This window comes from Lissotriton vulgaris, chromosome 10, assembly GCF_964263255.1.
Source record: "Lissotriton vulgaris chromosome 10, aLisVul1.2, whole genome shotgun sequence".
Lineage (NCBI taxonomy): Eukaryota > Metazoa > Chordata > Amphibia > Caudata > Salamandridae > Lissotriton > Lissotriton vulgaris.
Window position 1 is genome coordinate 549,400,769 of NC_141698.1, and position 18,948 is coordinate 549,419,716.

Below are 18,948 nucleotides of genomic sequence, written 5' to 3' on the forward strand. Positions count from 1 at the left end.
ACTCCATCCGGTGCCATCCTGGTGCCCATCTAATCACTGGCTAGTGATTCAGAACTTGGTCCCCTCTGCTTACAGGTTTCTTCCATCTCCGATCCAGGCTTGGATCCATCCGAATCTCTTCACTGGTCGCCTGCCAGCAACTTCTTCTTTCAGGCTCCTGGTTCGTCAACGAGGGTTTCCGACGACACTTGAACCCTATGCAGCCGCAGCCCCTGGGCTAGGTAAACCGAGTACCCCGGTGCTCCAGCGTAGAACAACTCTCTAAGTGCCTAGATCCACTTTCGTTTTTGACCTACCTAGTCGGGTTCGCCCGAGAACACTAACTTTGCATTTACTAGTATCCATAGACTTTGTCCCGCATCCCGCGTGAGAGTGCATACTCTGCACCCGAGTCCCCTAGGCCTCCTGCTAGTAATCTGAAGGTTCAGTAGTCCAGTCCTAGCGATTCCAAACCCTATGAGATTAGTACTTACCTGCTAGTAATTTCGCATTCCACTTTTACAGTATATGGTTTTTCGTGCCCCTCGGGCATTTGTGTAAATTGTGCAACTTAAAGTATTTTCGTAAGAGTTTTGTTGTGTGCTTAGTACCCTGTCCTCATAAAGAGTACAGGGCTGTTGTGATCTAAATAAATACACTGTTTATTTTCATAACACTTGTGTGGTGTCCTTTCACTTGGTGTTCAAGGGGTATATGTGATGGTATAACAGCTGGCTTAACACGCCCTCTAGAGTTTAGCCCGAAGACTGCTCGTATCCATGCTACTAGGATAGCTGGTCTATAAGGTTGACTTACAACCAATCATCAATAAGGGTTGTTTGGACTGATACAAAGTGCTCACTAGAATAGTGAACATTATATATCAGGCCAACTTCTCACAGTAGTAAACCACTCCTCCCATAAGACTGTAAGATGTGGAGCAGCCTCGGTTCTGTATGTAAGAAAAAAGGTGAGCCAGGTTAGTTCTTTGCCTCAAATACCCAAAGAACTTAGCTGGCTCAAAAGTATGTAATGTATTACTTTGTCAAAGGCTGCACTAAGATCTGAAAGGAGTAAAGCAGCTCTGCCTCCTTTGTCTTGTGCTGCATGCAATGCACCTGAACCCTGACTGATAAGGGTCAAGCAAAGAAGATGATCCGTTGTATAATGTGATTTACTAATTGATCTATTTTTCCAAAATTTGGAAATGAGGTGCAATAGAGATCTAGGTTGAAAGTTACTTAAAACCGAAGGATCAGCTGACAGCTTTATGAGAAGAAAACTAATAATGCATGTTTCCAACCAGTTGGGAAGACAGATTAGGTAAATAGACAAGTGCATAAAGAGATGAGGACCACTGACACTTCTTTAGATGGCAAGGATAGAATGACAGGGTGGCTAGGATCTAGATGAGAACCAGATTTTCTCTGAAGTGGAAAACGGTACGAACTGACTGAGAAAAACAGATTTGTTTGTTTGGACTGAAACGAGGAGTTCTTGTGTAGATTAGACAGTGTAGGGAAATTGAGAGCAAGGTTGTGAATTTTTCTTCAAAAAGAAAGAAAATTGTTCACTGAGAGGGAGTAGTAACACTGATGGTTAAGGAGGATTACAAAGAATATTCAAAATTGAAAACAATTCACAGGTGTAGTTTTTAGCAGCTGCAATACGATTGAAGAAATAATGTGCATTCATTTTACCTTTTATTAAACTGTTTTAAAGCTATAACATAAGAAGACTTTTCTTAAGGATTGTAATTCCATTGCCATGCTCTTTCAAGGCGCTCGCAGCAGCATAAAATATGCACTAATTCATCCGAATACCATGGAATTGATGGAGAAGATTCAGAATACAATTTGTGTTGGTTGGATAACTCTCTGAGTGAGACCAGGTATGGATAATGAGGAGCTTACCTAGGGATGGGAAATATAATCAAACTAAAGATTCATGTCTTCAGACACCATAGAATTAGATAATTTAAGAATAAGAAAAGCACTGAAATTACCAGAAGAATGTCAGAAATCAGTAGAAGACCCCAGGGTTGATGGAGAACTGAGTTGGCAAGTGTCATTAAAGGAAACCCTAAATTAAAGAGGGAGTCTGCCATTATAGATGTAGCAAAAGTTAAGTTCTCAGTGGGTGATAGGCTAAATCATGTCAGTTAGCAGACTGAAATAAGAAGTTTAAAGTTAGTGTGGCTCTCTGGGTATCGTGATTGATGTGATCCCTGGCCTAAAGCTTGAATTAGTTGATTTATTTGCTTATCTGGTCGTGACCTGAGAGAGTTTGCAGAGATACATACGTAGGACAAATCAAATTTGCAGAAATCAGAGCTTGGAATCTGTTGACAAGACAGGACATGGCCATCATACAAAGCAAAACTTAGAGTATCCCCAGTAAGCAAACCCTGGCCAACACAACCGTAAAATGATCTCTCTTACACATTACACTGGTTATTATAAAGGACAGATTTTCTGAAGAACTAGTCCTCACCTGGGGCTCATCAAGCAGATGCTTATTCCCACTGGTGAAACTATAGGCCCTTTCTTTACTCAAATCCCACAGAGCCTTCCTAAGCACAGTATAAAAGAGAAACAAATCCACATAGTCTTTTCACAGAGACAGTCATCCACTAAGGCTGAGAATTCACTGACTCTTCGCAGGAACCCTTCAGTTAGATGACAGCCATCTCTGAAGAACCCGGGCCCAACTGAAGAACCAGCAGCAGGCTCCATCACCTCTTCAAGCCTCGTCCTTTTCCCCTTTCTTGCCCAGGAAGGATGGATGCTGACAATGGGGCATGGGGAGGTGATCAATGTTTGTGAATATGTACTCTTGTGAGATCGCATTCCAGCTAAATGATCAGTGTGCTTGATGTTTGTGTAAGATTTGTATACTAATCTCACACAACTGCATTCATGAATCTTTCCATTTGTTAAGCATTTGTGAAGGGATAGCCTTGCCATTGATATGACCAGAGAGGAAGATAATATTTCACATTGAAAGCCAGCCCCTTAATCACAGCCCTTGTGTGATTAATGCCTACATTCATAAATACAATAGCAGCACTTAGGATCTAGAAAGTAGGCATACTATTGCCTGTGTAAGGTAAGCTCAGTTTCCACATGTTTGTGAGAGTCTAATTGGCTCCAAGAAAGAAGAAAAGATCAATTCTGGTGCTGAAAAATTGACTCGTCATGAACGTGAAGCTTGCCACTTAACATTGTATTTGAAGGAAATAAAATGCCTTGGATGTGGGATTCATTGAGAAAGTGGAATGACAGAACAAAGGCAAACATTTCATATGTATATTGTCTGATTTGAAGTACTAGAGCAGGTATGCTTAGATTTTGAGTTTTGCTGTTGTCTGATGGATAAAACATGTGTAGTACCAGTAAACAACTGAGATAAATTTGGTAATTGCACACCTAGAAAGCTGTATTTTCACTACCATGGAGGCTAAATGTATTTTGAGAACTTCGCAGCTTTCTGTGTAGGGTATTCCTTTAGGGGTGGTTGATGTGTGTCCAGGAGGGCGGCAGGTTTGGCAGATTTTCATGGTCACTGGCTATGTAATGATAGCCATTTAGATTAATGGTACGGAAATTTGTCTCCTGTGAATATTATGAAAGTATGCCTTTGATCTAGCCACCATTGACGTTGGACAACCCAAGAGCAGTGTATATGTTGACCAGATTATTTCAGGTGTATCACAAGTCGTTTGGAAAAATGCTGTAGTGAGGACCATTATTTCAGTTTGTACACAAGCCTAATACCGAGTATTAGGAGAAGTAAATAAGAGATTACTAGTTGAAGAAATGTTCTTGTTCTAGACAGGAGTCTTTGGTAAGGTGGGATTTTGTATTGCTGGGGTTGGAAGGTAGTCTATATGTGTTTAATGATGGTAATACCCTGTACTCTTACCATGCAGATGATTGGGGGTTTCCAGTCACAACAGTCACAAAAATAATTCATAATAAATGACATATATAAATGTGTTCATCGTTTTATTTCAGCTTACGAAGCAATAATATTGGGTCCAAAGGTGCGGCAGCTTTGGCTGACACTCTGAAGATTAATCAGACACTCAAATCCCTCAAGTAAGTGACCGTGCTTTGTCTAATTTCTGTTGCTCAAGTTGGTACTCCCATGATAGATTGGCTTTGCCTCACAATTGGCGATTCTTTGAGTACTCCATAGAAGACTTTTTGGATGCCGAGTCAAATGTTTAGTCTAGAAATGAGGGTTACTCTGGATTCTGCTGGGCTAACTTAGTGTCCCCTAAATAAATGCTCAGCTGGCTCCTTGCTCTCTTTCTGATCATCCTGCTGAGTGCCTTGCTCTGAAGTAATTTCTTTTCTGGCTTCATGCTAGCCCTTCAATTTTCTTTTGCAGACTACCTGTTGTGGCTTAGGATTCTATGTCAGGACCGGAGGCTTCAGATTATGCTATATCTTCCTTCGCTTTAGTAACATAAAGACTCCACAGCAGCTTAGGAAAAGATATAATAAGAACAAAAAAATGCTTTAAACATAAAGCATTGACGTAATGTTCAACAAGTCAAACAACAACTCCCAAGAGTCTCTTTGCATAACAATAGTCCATAGTCCTTCCACTCTGTCCATCATCACTATATAACCGGACTTCTCATCATCTTCCTCCTCTTTCTTCGCTGCTCCCGCAGCCAGATAAGTGCTTTTCCTATTTTTTCCCTTTTTCGATGTGATTGATTGTATTGTGTACGATCGTTGGGGGACTCATTGCATGGTTTATTCCCTTACAGAGTCCCCGGTTGCGGGAACGTTCTTCGTTCCTACGCGACTTTATTTCCCACTTGTGCGGTGTGTACATAGACCGCCAGGGGGCGACCTGTCGTCTTGCCGACCCTTCGGCGCGCCTCCGCAGTGCCAGGAGCCGCGCCGTGGAGTCTGCTTGCGCAGGAGCCAGCCCTCGCATACCCCTCTGACACCTGGTGCCCCGGGTCTGTGATTGTTCCTACTCTTGACGCCCCGTTGGGGTCTGTATAGCGGCTCTGACCGCGTGAATCACCTTCGGGTGTCCTTTGTGCACCTCTTTAATTAAAGTGTGGCCTAGCGCGCTTGAGGGGTGCGGAGACCCGGTCCCGGCGAGGAGGGTCTGCGCGCTTGGGGGTTGGTGCAGCCCACCTGCCACGTCAGTTGGCCCAAAACGTGATCGCAGCCGCTTGGCCTGCCCACATTCGAGATCTTTCTCGGTTGCCGCCCTCTTGGGGTGCCCCGCATTTGCCCTTGGTTCCGAGATGGAAGGGGAATACGAGGAGGAACCCTGCCCCTATTTGCAGGACGACGAGTTCTACCAGGCGGTGGTCAATTCCATCTACCGCTGCGTGACGGAGGTGGTAGGCCCCATGGAAGACCGCCTTTCCGCCCGCATCGTGGAAGAGTGCGCGAAGCTGGCAGCGGCGCATGTACCTCCGTCCCCCGAGCTCCCGGGGACGTCCGGCGGGTTGCCACCCGCCCCGAAGAGGCCTTGTAAGGAGGGGCCATCATCGGAGGCCCAAGGTGTGGACAGGGGCGCTTTTGAGCGTCTTCGTGACGCCTTCCTGGCTAAGGCGACGGCGGTGCCCCCTGCACCCTTGGTGGATCCTAGTGCTTCGGGGGACGTGTCTACGGCCCCCGCCTCCCCAATCTACGACTCCCCGGACACGGATGACGACGGGGAATCGACCCGATCTTGGCTTCCGGCGCCCTCGGCCAAGGAGATGCCCCGGGATGAGTCGGGCATGCTGGACCCGGACGAGATAGTCCACCCCCGATCCGCGGCCTGGACACCGGGGGAGACGGTGGCGAAATTTGTCGCGGGCAGGCTGCGCAAGCCCCTGGAAAAGGAAGCGAGGGGTTGCCTACGTGGGGAGTGCCCTCGGCCAACTTTGGAAGGGAAAGTGGCCATGACCCCGGAGTTGGACCCCAAGATGGCCACCTTCCTGGCGAAGTTTATGAAGGATCCCAGGAAAGGGATTGACCGGTCCTGGCGGGCCTGCCAGGACAAATTGTTAGATGCGGTCGGGCCCGCCACGAAGATCCTCGACATGGCGGAGGAGGCTAGAGCGAATGGCCCGCCATTTCCCCGGAGGTGCTCTCGAATTGGGCCCAGAGGGTGATTGTGTTCTTGGGCAACGCCAACTGTGCCCTGTCCACTGAGAGGCGGCGTTCGCTCCTGATCAAGCTGGACCCGAAGTTGGGGGACCTGGCCTCGTCGGAGGCGGGTGCTGTGGCCCAGGGTGGCCTCTTCGGCGAGCCCTTCATCAGGGAGCTGGGCAAGTTTGTGAATACGTTCACGTCGCTGGACAAGGCCCAGTCTAGCATCAAGAGGGTGTTCCACCAGCGTTTCTCGGAGGGGCCGGTCGCGGTAGGGGCCGCGCGATCGGCCGTGGTCAGCAGACCAGCAACAAAGGACAAGGCTCCGGAAGAGGTCAATACCAGACCTCCGCCAACTACACCAACTTCTATCCCACCAGGGGACAGCGCTTCGGTGGCAGGGGGTTCAAGAAGAACTCCGGACAAGGAAATGCCCCCGGTAAGTGTACTTTGTTTGGATCAGGTTCCAATTGGGGGGCGGCTGGCAAGCTTTTACGAGGAGTGGGAATTGCTCACTGCCGACGCTTGGGTTTTGCAAACTGTACGAGGTTTCCATATCGAGTTTTACGACCAGCCCACTCAAGCGAGGCCCCCGCGCCCGATGGTTTTTTCAGAGTCCGACGAGCGATTGATAGACGGAGAGATCTCGGACTTGTTGCGCAAGGGAGCTATCCGTCTATCAACGCGCCACCCGCATGGGTTCCTCAGCAACGTCTTTTTAGTGGACAAGACGGATGGGGGCAAAAGACCTGTGATCAACCTCAAAGAGTTCAATGGGTGGTTGGTCTACCGTCACTTCAAGATGGAGGGGATCCACCTCCTTCGAGACGTGCTCCTCCCTCGGGATTGGATGGTGAGACTGGATCTCAAGGACGCCTACTTGGTCGTCCCCATCCACCCCCCTCATCGTCGTTTCCTACAATTCCTGTGGGACGACAAGGTGTTCGAATTCACCGCCCTGCCGTTCGGTCTTTCTTCAGCCCCGTGGTGCTTCACGAAGGTCCTCCACCCGGTAGTGGAGTTTCTCAGAAGTCAAGGGGTCCGTATGCTAGTATACTTGGACGACGTCCTCCTCATGGGGCAGTGCCCGGAGGTACTAGCGGGCCAGCTGCGTCAAGCTGTCGGCTTGCTCCAGAGGCTGGGGTTTGTCATCAACGGCTCCAAGTCGGTTTTAGTTCCCACTCAGCAGATCACCTTTTTAGGTTTCGTGGTGGACTCGGTACAGGCGGTCTTGAGCCTGCCGGGTCGGAAAGTTGCAAAGATACGACATCTGCTTCGGCAGACGATCGCGAGGGATCGTACGTCCCTGCGCCATATCGCCAAGGTGGTGGGCCTTCTCTCGTCCTCCATCCAGGCGATTTTCCCAGGTCCACTGCACTACAGGGCTCTCCAGCGCCTGAAGGCGCAACATCTGCGCCGTGGGATGAGCTACGATCAGTGGGTTCCCCTCACGGACGAAGTGAAGGAGGAAATGTCATGGTGGCTGTCTCACATGGAGGCATGGAATGGTCGGGCGATCTTCGGTTCGGCTCCGGACCTGATCATAGAGTCCGACGCCAGCAGGTCGGGCTGGGGCGCCCGGTGCGGGGATTTCTCCACCGGCGGCGCCTGGTCGTCAGAACAACAACAATTGCATATCAATTGTTTGGAGCTCCTTGCGGGCTCCTTCGCAGTTCGCTGTTGGACCAAGGATTCGGTCAAGGCTTGTGTCCTGTTACGGATGGACAATATTTCGGCGGTTCGGTATGTGAACCATCTAGGGGGTCCTCGTTCCCGCGCCTTGGCGGACTTGGCGAAGGACTTCTGGGATTATTGCCTGTCTCGTCACATTGCGGTGACGGCGGAATATCTGCCAGGCCAGTGCAATCAGGTAGCGGATTGGCACTCTCGACATCTCAGGGACGCCAGCCAGTGGAGGCTGGATCCGGAAGTCTTCCAGTGGCTACACTCCCTCTGGGGCCCCTTCTCGGTGGACCTCTTCGCGTCCCGTCTCGACCACCAGCTGCCGCGGTTTTACAGCTGGAGGCCGGACCCTCTAGCGGAGGCCACGGACGCGTTCTTACAGGTCTGGAGTCGGGAACAGCCGTTTGCGTTTCCCCCGTTCTCCATGATCATGAGAACGGCGGCGCAATTACGCCGCCAGGGTGCGGAGCTGGTGTTGGTTACGCCGCTCTGGAGGTCTCAAGAATGGTTTCCGGTTCTTCTGGAACTTTCTTGGGATTTTCCAATCCTACTCCCCCTGTTTCCTCTGCTCCTGACAAATCCGGATCAGGAACCGCATCCCCTCGTCTTGTAGAACTCTCTTCACCTCGTGGCATGGAGGCTCTCAGGAGACGCTGGTCGCTTCCGGGCCTTTCGGGGTCGGCTGAGCACTTGCTCTCCAAAGCATGGGCCGATAGTACGACGAAGCGTTACAGATCCGCTTGGCTTAAGTGGATGCGTTGGTGTTTACGAAGGGATCTGGATCCCTTGGTCGCAGGCCTCGTTCCCGTGCTGAATTTCCTGGCACATTTGGCCGACAAGGGCCTGGCGTATAGGACGATCAATGCTATTCGATCGGCGATTTCGGCTGGCCATGACAACATCGATGGCCATCCTGTAGGGGAACATCCTTTTGTGTGCCGGCTTCTGCGAGCTATCCGGCTCGCGCTGCCTCCGGAACCCAGGTACTCCGTCCTTTGGGACGTCAATTTGGTTCTAAATTTGTTCCTGTCGTGGCCGTCCAATTCCTATCTGTCTCTTAAAGAGCTGTCGGCGAAGTTAGCCATGTTGTTATGCTTGGTTTCTTGTAGGCGCGTCTCTGACGTGCGCGCGCTGGATGTCTCTGCACGCATTTTTTCCCCGGATGGGGTTACTTTTACAGTAGGCCGACGCACGAAAACGTCGTCGCGTTCCATTTCATATCCAGCTTTTCTTGACACTCCTAAGTTGTGTGTCGTGCAATGCCTCAAAGCATATGAGGACTTGACCTTGGATCTGCGCCCTCCGGGCGAGCGTCAGTTGTTGATTGCCCTGCGGAAGCCACACAAAGCTGTCTCCTCCCCCACTATTGCTCTGTGGGTGCGGTGGGTCATGCAAGAAGCGGGCATCAATACTTCTCTCTTTGGAGCACACTCCGCCAGGGGGGCCATGGCCTCTAAGGCATTCTCGGTGGGTGCTCGGCTGGAAGACCTAATGCGAGCGGCGGATTGGTCCTCTGATTCCACCTTCAAGAGGTTTTATTTTAAGCCGGTGGTGGATTTGGCCCAGTTGGTGGTAAGTAAGCTTTAAACTAGCATAATCTGAAGCCTCCGGTCCTGACATAGAATCGAAATTTGCCTAGCTTACGTAACGGTAAGTTTCAATTCTATTAAGGACACGGAGGCGAGGATTATCCCACCCAGGCTACAGTGGTGTATCTACCCACCCGTATGGCAGTAAGTAAAGCGTTTTCCTTTACATTGTCCGTACTGTGTTAATCACTGAATGCTCCTCGCCTTGTTGTCGCATTCCTGGACCACCTCGCTGATGCTGTTCCTTTTTCGACAGGCAACGACGGTGCTAAACAGGACCAATGAGGCTCAAGCGTGATCTGCGCGAAGAAAGAGGAGGAAGATGATGAGAAGTCCGGTTATATAGTGATGATGGACAGAGTGGAAGGACTATGGACTATTGTTATGCAAAGAGACTCTTGGGAGTTGTTGTTTGACTTGTTGAACATTACGTCAATGCTTTATGTTTAAAGCATTTTTTTGTTCTTATTATATCTTTTCCTAAGCTGCTGTGGAGTCTTTATGTTAATAAAGCGAAGGAAGATATAGCATAATCCTCGCCTCCGTGTCCTTAATAGAATTGAAACTTACCGTTACGTAAGCTAGGCAAATTTCGATTGTGTTCTCAACCTTGCGTCTCTAGCTCTCAGATGGAAGGCAGAATCTTCACGTGTGGATTCTGGTGAAAGAGAGGAACTAGAGCAAGAGAAAACGGTTAGGATGGGTCTTGTTTCTGTGATCCGCTGCCTGTGTTATTACTGGCGTTGGTAATAAATATTCCTGCTGGAATTTGCCTATTCAACATGCCTTTCTTATTTCAACACTAGCAACGAAGATGGGATACATGAAGTTTCCAACCTGACATTTGGCTGCGAGAACTCGTAGTTATGCAACATACATAGTGTTTTTCAAATTTGCAGAATGTCTTTTGGACTTTCTTCTGTTAATGCGATATTTCAGAGTGACGAGTGAAGTGTTGAAAGCTCTCAGGGGTGTGTCTGTGTTTCAGGATGAAATCATTGTTTATGGAAAGGACTGTGAGGAGCTTGTAGCAGAAGGGATTTGTGTGATAAAGGTTTGAGACTCAAGAGACTACAACGTGTGAATTTGGGGTACATGAAGAGGAATATCTTGGCCACGTGGTTTCTGGTAAAGGTATCGGTCCATGTCCAGGTTTGCTAAAGGCAGTTGAAGAGGTACCGATCCCAACTGACAGGAAGCAACTCCAGGCTTTCTTTGGAATGTGTGAATATTATTATAATTTTATTCAGGATTTTTCCACCGAAGCAAAACCTCTTCATGCTCTGTTGATGAAAAATGTTAAATATGTGTGGGGTAAGACACAAGAGTGGGCTTTCCACGAGATAAGGGCAGGACTTTCAAGTACACCATTACTCAGTCCATACACACCTGGAGAATATTTGACCATAACTGTTGATGCCTATGGTATTGGACTTAAGGCCTTTTTGTCCAAGGAAATGTTATTTTATGTTACAGGATTTGTAGAGCGCATGGCTGCCCCAGCACTAATCCTAGGACCAACAGGGAACAGATACGTTTTTATGGCCTTCCAAAGGGACACATGATCTTGGATGCTTCTAATGTTGCAGGAAGGGCATGCCAAAGTCTTGGAGCGAGGGCCGAAAGGAACGACCTCTGGCCCGCACTCTTCTGACACGAGGAACACATGCTAGGTGTTGGTCAGAGGAGCGCAGCTGGTGGTTCGGTATGTAGGGAGTGAGGAGATTGGCTGGGATATCGGGGCTTGGGCGTTCAGGATTCTGTAAGAAATGCACAGAACTTTGAAATAGATTTTCTTCTCCACCAGGAGACAGTGAAGCTTTCGCAGGAAACTGGAAGTAGAGCTAGATTTGGAAAGGCCAAAGAGCATCCAAGCTGCAGCGTTTTGTGCCCTTTGAAGGCGATGTAGCCCTGCTTTACTGGAACCCAGATATAGAAAACTGGAGTAGTCCAGTCTTGAAAGTATGATGGATTGAATGATGACCTGGCAGGTTTTGCCAACCCAGATTTTTTACGGCACTGGAGGGGCCGCTGGGGCAGTAGGCCTCCAGCGTTCGCTCCATAGGTGGGTATTTTCGCCTAAGAGAAGGATCTCTGATTTCTTAGCATTCAGTTGTTACTCCCTGCTTCTCAATTAGGAGCAAAACCGGTCCCATTAAGTCCGGACTTACAGGTAATAAATACCCCTTTGACTATGGCGCAGTCTGCTCAGGACCTATAATTCCCAGCCAGTAACACCCGAGGCAAGACAATCAAACGGCAGGCATTGACTGCTTCAGTATCGGGCAGTAAAAACCCTAACCAAAGGGAACATAGAAGAAAATCACTAGACCTCGCTATGGATACTAAGAGGAACAACAAAGGTGGGGCCGACACTGAACCAATCAATGTTAGATTAACTAACTCTATCTCCACATAAACTGATTTTCTTGCTGTCATTGACTCCCAGACAAAAGATTTGGGCATTGAAATCCTGGACACCTTGATGGAGGGTTTTGAATCTAGGTTGGACGACTTAATGGGGGGGTTTGCTATGAAACCTGATGGCTTGTGGAAAGAAATGCATAAAATCAATGATGTCGCAGCAGTTATAAAAAGGGTGGGAGAGGGTATAATTGCTCTGGAACCCACGCTGTCTGGCATATTAAACTGTGATAATGCCCCCAACCCCCATAGAGCACCCGATGTTATGATACAATCTCCATTAACTCAGGGTGACAATTGTGGTGAGAGAAGGGGCTCACGTAAAGAGAACACAGCTAACTGCATACCCCCTAAACCCCCCTTAGAGCCAAATAAGGGTAGTAAAGATGTAACCCAAATAGCCAGAGAGTCAAGTGTTAGCCATAACCAGGATGTTTTGCATCTCCCACCAGACTGCACCATATGTACTGGTCCTAAGTGGAGTCCCCCCATTAAAAAAGGGACAGAGGGAGTCTTGGCTAGACGTGCAAAGAAAGTCAGTGGACTGGCTTTGCCAGCAAAAATGTTTTAATCCTAATAGAAGTAATGATATCATTATGGCCAGACAAGTTGGCTGGATAGGCTCCTCTCATAAACATATCCAGGGGGACTGTGTGGTCTTAAATTTTAGAAGGCCCCAGCAGTTTCGCCATCTCTTGTCTATTAACGATGCAACCTTTAATCCTCGTACTGACATTAGTGCCCTTCCTTTTGGGCTATTTTTACAAACCCCGTTCCCCACCCAATAGTGGCACTGGAACACCTATACCCCTGTCCAATAATTTTTGTTCTTTTCAAAGTTTGGATCAACAAGACTGACCACCAACACCCCTAGATTTTGAGGCTGTCTGTATTTTATCACCCAGAGTAGTACTGACCGCACCACCTCAAGGGAAGAAAGCCCCAGCCACAAGGAATGATGGGATAAGTCTGAGCATACTCAGTTGGAATGTGGCAGGTCTCCGATCAAAACTTGATGATATTGAATGGCTAAATTTGCTCAGGGAACATGATATTTTGATGTTTCAAGAAACTTGGGTTACCAAAAACTTATACATTGAGGGTTTTCATTGTTATAGTGTCCTTTCACAAAAACCAAGGAAGGGAAGGCCATCAGGGGGATGTTCATAGGATTTAAGGTGACATCTGGTGGCACATTTGAAATAATCCTTTTTTTTTTTTTTTATTTCAAATCATTTTTATTTCAAATCAGGAACAAAACAAGTACAAGACAATACAGTACAATAAGGATCAAAGAGGTAAAAAAGGATATTACAATGATTCAACATATTCAAGGCCTGAACAGGCAAAGTAAAAAAAAAGAAGTAAAATGGTGGGTGAATCATTAACTCATAAGTGACGTGGACAAACCGTAAATAAACAAAAAGAGACATCAGCAGTGGTCATGTTGTGACATCAAATCAAACAGACATGAATACAATTCAGTTGCGGGACCATCAGAAGGCGCTTTTACGGGACAGGCATTAATTAATTCGGGGGATTGCTGGTTAGGACAGGATGACTAGAGGGTAGGTCATTACTCTAAGGGGGATCAAACGAAAAGGAGGAAGCATCCAGGGCCCTCCAGAGCTTTTTATGGGAGAAGTGGTTCGTTGAGGAGTGTAGCGCAGGGTTATCTGCGCCTCTTAGGAAGGTCAGCCAGTCCTGCCACATTTTGAATGTCACCTCTGAGGGGTTCTTCCATTTACATAGAACAACCTTGCATGCCAAGGTGAGTAGGAGATCAAGGAGTTGACGATCCGCTGGAATGACCAGACGTGGCTCTTGAACCCCCAGTAGAACATACGCGAACTCTCTAGGTGGATTGAAACCAAAGATGTGTGTAATACAATCAAATATTCTATTCCAGTAGCCTTTCAGTAAGGTGCAATTAAATAACATATGAGCCAAGTCCCCCACCCCTGCATCACAGTTCCAGCAAGTTGGCGATTCCCTTAGATTCGTCTTAAAGAGTCTTTCAGGGGTCCAATACGCTCTGTTAATTAACATGAATTTAGTCTGTGATAGGATAGGGGAAATCTTGTTTCTAAATGCAGTAGTGTGTATTATCTCCCAATCAAAGCTCATACCCGTCGTGTTCGATTCTGTTTCCCATTTCATCTCATTTTTCCTGTTAGTTTTCTGCGGAAGTGGGAGGAGCATTTTATAGACCTTTGAAACGAAATGCCCAGATTTGTAGATGCGTGGAGCAGAGTCCCACAACCATGGCATAGATGAGGACAAGGAGCGTGCAGAGAGTATTGCCTTTAGCTTCAGGAAGTCGTAAAAATCTAATGGTGCAAGGGCATGTTTGGTCTGTAAGGACGAGAATGGAAGGGGATCAGATCCCTCAAAGAGATCACTTGCTAAGTTAATACCCTTCGTGGACCAGTGGGCCCACCGCAGCGGTGTTCCATTGATTTTCAATAGTGGGTTGTACCAGAGAGCCATTGATGTGGATTTTTTGATCTTCAGGCCTTTGTGGTTTACTTGATCAAGTTTCAGGAGAGCCCTTCTTGTATTTAAAAGAATATATTTGGAGTGGGGTATATGTGTAAGGTCCATGGTGAGCAGGGCCACGAGAGGGATGCTGTCCAATATTGCTTTTTCAATATCTATCCACAGCGGAGTATATTCTGAATCTTTGAATAACCATAAAGCACCTTGTTTACATAAGAACGCTGTTTGGTAGTGTCTGAAGTTCGGGAGACCCAGGCCGCCTTTCTCTTTAGCTAGTTGTAGCTTTTTCATTGATATCCTTGGTTTCTTCCCTTGCCACAGAAACGTGCCAAACAACTTCTCCACCTTGTTGACAAAGTCATCAGAGAAAGTCATTGGAAGCATGCATGCTATATAATTAACTAAGGGGGTTACCATCATCTTCAGGGTTTCAGCCCTGCCCCACCAGGATAGATATTTAGGGGACCATCCATCTAGAAGCTTTTGTATTTTGTTTAACACTGATTTTTCATTAGTGCGGATTGTGGAGATTAGATCGCTATCAAATTCTAACCCTAGGTATTTAAAGCAGCCCGGCTGCCATGTGAGTCCCGAATCTCCTATCATGTCCTTAGTTCCCAGATTATTGAGCGATTTGACTTCTGTCTTGTCTTTGTTTAGTTTGTATCCGGAAACTTTAGAGAATTCATCAATCGACTTGAGTAGGGCCGGTATTGCTTCATTCGCTTTCTCTGAAACTACCAATACATCATCGGCATATGCTGTTAACTTTATGACACAGTCGTTGAAGGGAATCCCAGCTATATTTTTGTTGTGTCTAATCTGATATAGGAATGGCTCGATCGCCAACACGAATAGTGACGGGGAGAGGGGACAACCTTGTCTTGTGCCTTGGTGCAGTCGAAAAGGTGACGAGAGCGACCCACCCGCCCTGACCTTCGCTACTGGACAGTAGTAAAGGGACATGATCATCTTTATGAGTGATGGGCCTAGATTAAATTTATGGAGCACAGCCTCCAGAAACCTCCAATCTACTTTATCGAATGCTTTCTCAGCATCTAGTGTTATTGCTGCTGTGGGGGTAGATAGTAGCTTCGCTTTCTCTAATACATGTGCTAGTGTCCTGGTGTTGTCACTAGACAACCTGTTTTTCATGAATCCCGCCTGTGAAGAATGTATGAGTTTTGGTAGTATTTTCTGGAGACGTGCCGCCAGGATGGATGCAAATAGTTTACAGTCAAGGTTTATGAGAGAAATGGGCCTATAGTTTTTAGTTAGGGTGGGGTCTTTCCCTTCTTTCGGGATAACTGCAATTGTGGCCTCTGAGAGGGTGCCCTTAGCTTCGCCTGTTTCGCCTATTTCCTCGAACATGTTGAGCAGGGGCTGTGCGACTGACATGGAAAAGCATTTATAAAATTTCGCGGAAAAGCCGTCCGGACCCGGGGCTTTACCACACTTTAGAGATTTAATGGCATACTGGACTTCCGTTAGCGAGATCGGGCCGTTTATGTCTGTTTGTTCTTCCTCAGACAAGGAAGGGAGATTGCAGTTATTCAAATATTCATTAATCTTTTGGTTTTCCACTTCTGCATTCTTGGAGTAGAGTTTCTCGTAAAATTCTTTAAAGAGGTCTGTAATTTTGGCTGGGTCAGAATGGGAAACACCCAAGTTATCAGCTATGGAGTTTATTGTGTTTTTTTGTATTTTAAATTTGAGATATGCAGCCAGACTTTTACCTGCTTTGTTTGATTCACACAGCTTGAACCTTTTCCTCCTATCGAGCCAGACCCCTGCCCTTTCACTAACAATTTTATTATATTCGTATTTTTTATTGGCTAGCTTATTTAGTAACTCAGCTTTTCTGTTCTGCAGGTACTTAGTCTCCAGATTTGAAATTTCTTTCTCTAGCTCCTCTAATTTCCCATTATGATTCCTGTTCATGGCAGATTTAATTTTGATAACTACACCCCTCAAAGTACTTTTAAGCGCCTCCCACCTAGTTAAGTCGGAGGTATCCCCCCTCGTGTTGTGTACCAGATATTCTTTGATAGCGGATTCAATAGTTGCTCGGTGTTGTTCGTGTTCAAGAACCTCATCATTGAGTCGCCATGTTGCCTGACGGGTAGACGGTTTTATGTCTGAGATGGTGAGTGTAATGCATGAGTGATCGGACACAAGCCTTGGTTCTATTGTGGTTTCTAGTATTCTGGGTGTAGCGTTCTGTGTGATAAACAGATAGTCAATCCGTGAGAATGAGTCATGGGGCGAGGAGTAAAATGAATAGTCCCTGCCAACCGGGTTTTGTAGGCGCCAGGAGTCTACCAGGTGAAACTGCTGACATAGATTTTTGAAGGCCCTATGAGATTTATTACTACGGAAGGGACAACGCGAATCTCTGTCCAGTGTTGGGTCAAGTGGCAGATTAAAATCACCCGCCAGGATGTGGACTGCAAAGTCCGGGATTTTTCCGATTTGTTTTGTAAGGTCCGACCAAAACTTTAAGTCACATGTGTTCGGTGCGTATATGTTTGTAATGTAGAATTCCGTCCCATCCTTCAGGAGTTTTGCTGAGACCCATCTCCCCTTCGTGTCAGATGTAGATGAAAGAAGGTCAATGTTAGATTTTTTGGAGATCAGAATTGCTACCCCATTCTTCTTCCCAACCGGGTCTGAGCCCGTGACTTCCCTGAAAAATCTATTCCTAAGAGTATATAACTGTTTGGTCTCCAATTTTGTTTCTTGGAGCAATGCTATATCTGCCTTTTGCCTGCGTAGGTAGTCTAAGATCTTTTGGCGCTTTACTGGATTGTTCAGACCTTTGACATTAAGGGAGATTGTCTTCAGTTTCCCCATCTGATGCACCCCCAGCGGTGTATTAATCACTGACGAGGGTGTAGTCATTTTTAGAGTGTATTACCGTCAGTATCCCAAGATTGTAAATTTACACCCTGCGCTTTGTTCCCATCCTCCTTTGTGCTCCTGTTCCCTATAATAGCAATTCGAGTATCAACTATACTGGCTGTGGGCATAACCTTCAGCGCAGTACATGCTAGTGTACAATCCCTCTTTGTAACATTGTAAGAGAAGTGCGCATTGACTGACGACGAATTGCAACCACTGCTGAAAATTAGAACATTAAATAAAACAAAAATATACACAACCCCACATACACCCCAACCCCAACCCCTAGACCCCCCACCCCCCCCTCCCCAAAAGCAACTTGTAGGTATGGCGACTCGAGAAAAATAACAACAGCATTATCTTCCCGTGGGTAATAATGCACTTACAGAAGTTGGAACTGGAATTCTATACCATATTAAATTATTACGAGTTATCACAGCAGGTGTGATCATAACATAACATGAACAAGCTAATACTAGCCCTTCTGGCAGTTGCATGGCTAGTTACATGGCTAGTCTGACGTAGTAAGAGGCTAACTTGGTTTTGGAGAACATATAATGTAACATCATATAACGTATTCAAAGTTTTTGCATTAAACTTTGTGTAATAGAAGGCAATGGTTGTCTAAACATACCCGAACTGCATGCAAAGCGTTGTTGTTGACATGACCGTGACCATGACAACAGCAATAGCATAACCGTGGCAATGACAACAGCATACAAATTCAAAGTTTCTGGGGTAAGAATATCAATATTTATCCTCTCCATCATGTAGACATCATGTAGACATCCGAGACTGTTCCCTCAGTGTTCCCTCAGTGTAATAGTATGTGGATCTTAGGACCCAAGCAGATAGTCAATGGGGACCTGATCAGCTCTAGAGTCTGTTGATTGCAGATTCCCTTAAATCGTGTATGTAGCAGATGGAGGGAATCAAAACTGACATACAGTCGATAGTGAACACAGCTTTAGGCAATAGCATTTTCAGAGATATGCGTACATGGAGCATGGTAGTAATAAAACAAAGGATACTCAACGTTGGGCCGTAGCTGAAGCAGAGGCCGAGGCAGTCGCAGATGCCGTCGCAGGAGTAGTCGTTGAAGCTGTCGCTGCTGCTGAGGCAGACGCTGAAGAGGGAGGTGGAGCATTACCATCATTTGCATTCTCATCAGCTGGGCCATTCGTGTCCATGTCTTGGATATCTTGGTTGCCCAGGAGTCTTTTGAGTTTTAGTGGGTCTGTGAAGATCTGTGTGGATCCATGCAGTGACACTCTATATTTGGAAGGACCAACGAATCCATATTGGTAACCTCTCGTTTGGAGTTGTGGACGAAGGGCCAGGAACGCCTTCCGTATCTCGACTGTCTCCTTGCTATAATCCTGCGAGATGTAGACTTTTGAGTTCTTCCATAGGATATGGTTACACTTCCGGATGAAAGTCAATATCAGCTCCACGTGCTGATATCTCAATGGTTTGCAAACAATAGGTCTGGGACCCCTCTGGTTTTTCATTATTCTGCCTGGGACACGATGGGCTCTATCAAACTCTAGCGGTTGATGGAAGGTGATGTTCGTGGCCTGTGTGAACCAGTTTTCTAAAAACTGTACGCAGGAGGTGTAGGACTCTTCTGATCCCTCCGGAATTCCAAAAATTCGGAGGTTCCCTCTCCGGTTCCTATCCTCCAACTCAGACAATCTTCTCGTGGTTTGATCTGAGACTAAAGACAATCGTTTAAGGGCTCCGCATGTTGTGGTCTG

The 18,948-nt window shown here is 46.8% G+C and overlaps 1 protein-coding gene and 1 long non-coding RNA gene across 2 annotated transcripts in view; one reads left to right on the plus strand and one right to left on the minus strand.

The window, feature by feature from the left end:
• The window catches only part of NLRC3 (NLR family CARD domain containing 3), a 1,491,832-nt gene that overhangs the window by 628,932 nt on the left and 843,952 nt on the right, over window positions 1–18,948 (plus strand). The window contains exon 7 of the mRNA XM_086941402.1: window positions 3,996–4,079. Coding sequence (XP_086797528.1) covers window positions 3,996–4,079 — 84 coding nt within the window. The remainder of the gene's footprint in view (window positions 1–3,995; window positions 4,080–18,948) is intronic.
• The window catches only part of LOC147688513 (uncharacterized), a 221,993-nt gene that overhangs the window by 56,307 nt on the left and 146,738 nt on the right, over window positions 1–18,948 (minus strand). The gene's annotated exons all lie outside the window — the stretch shown is intronic.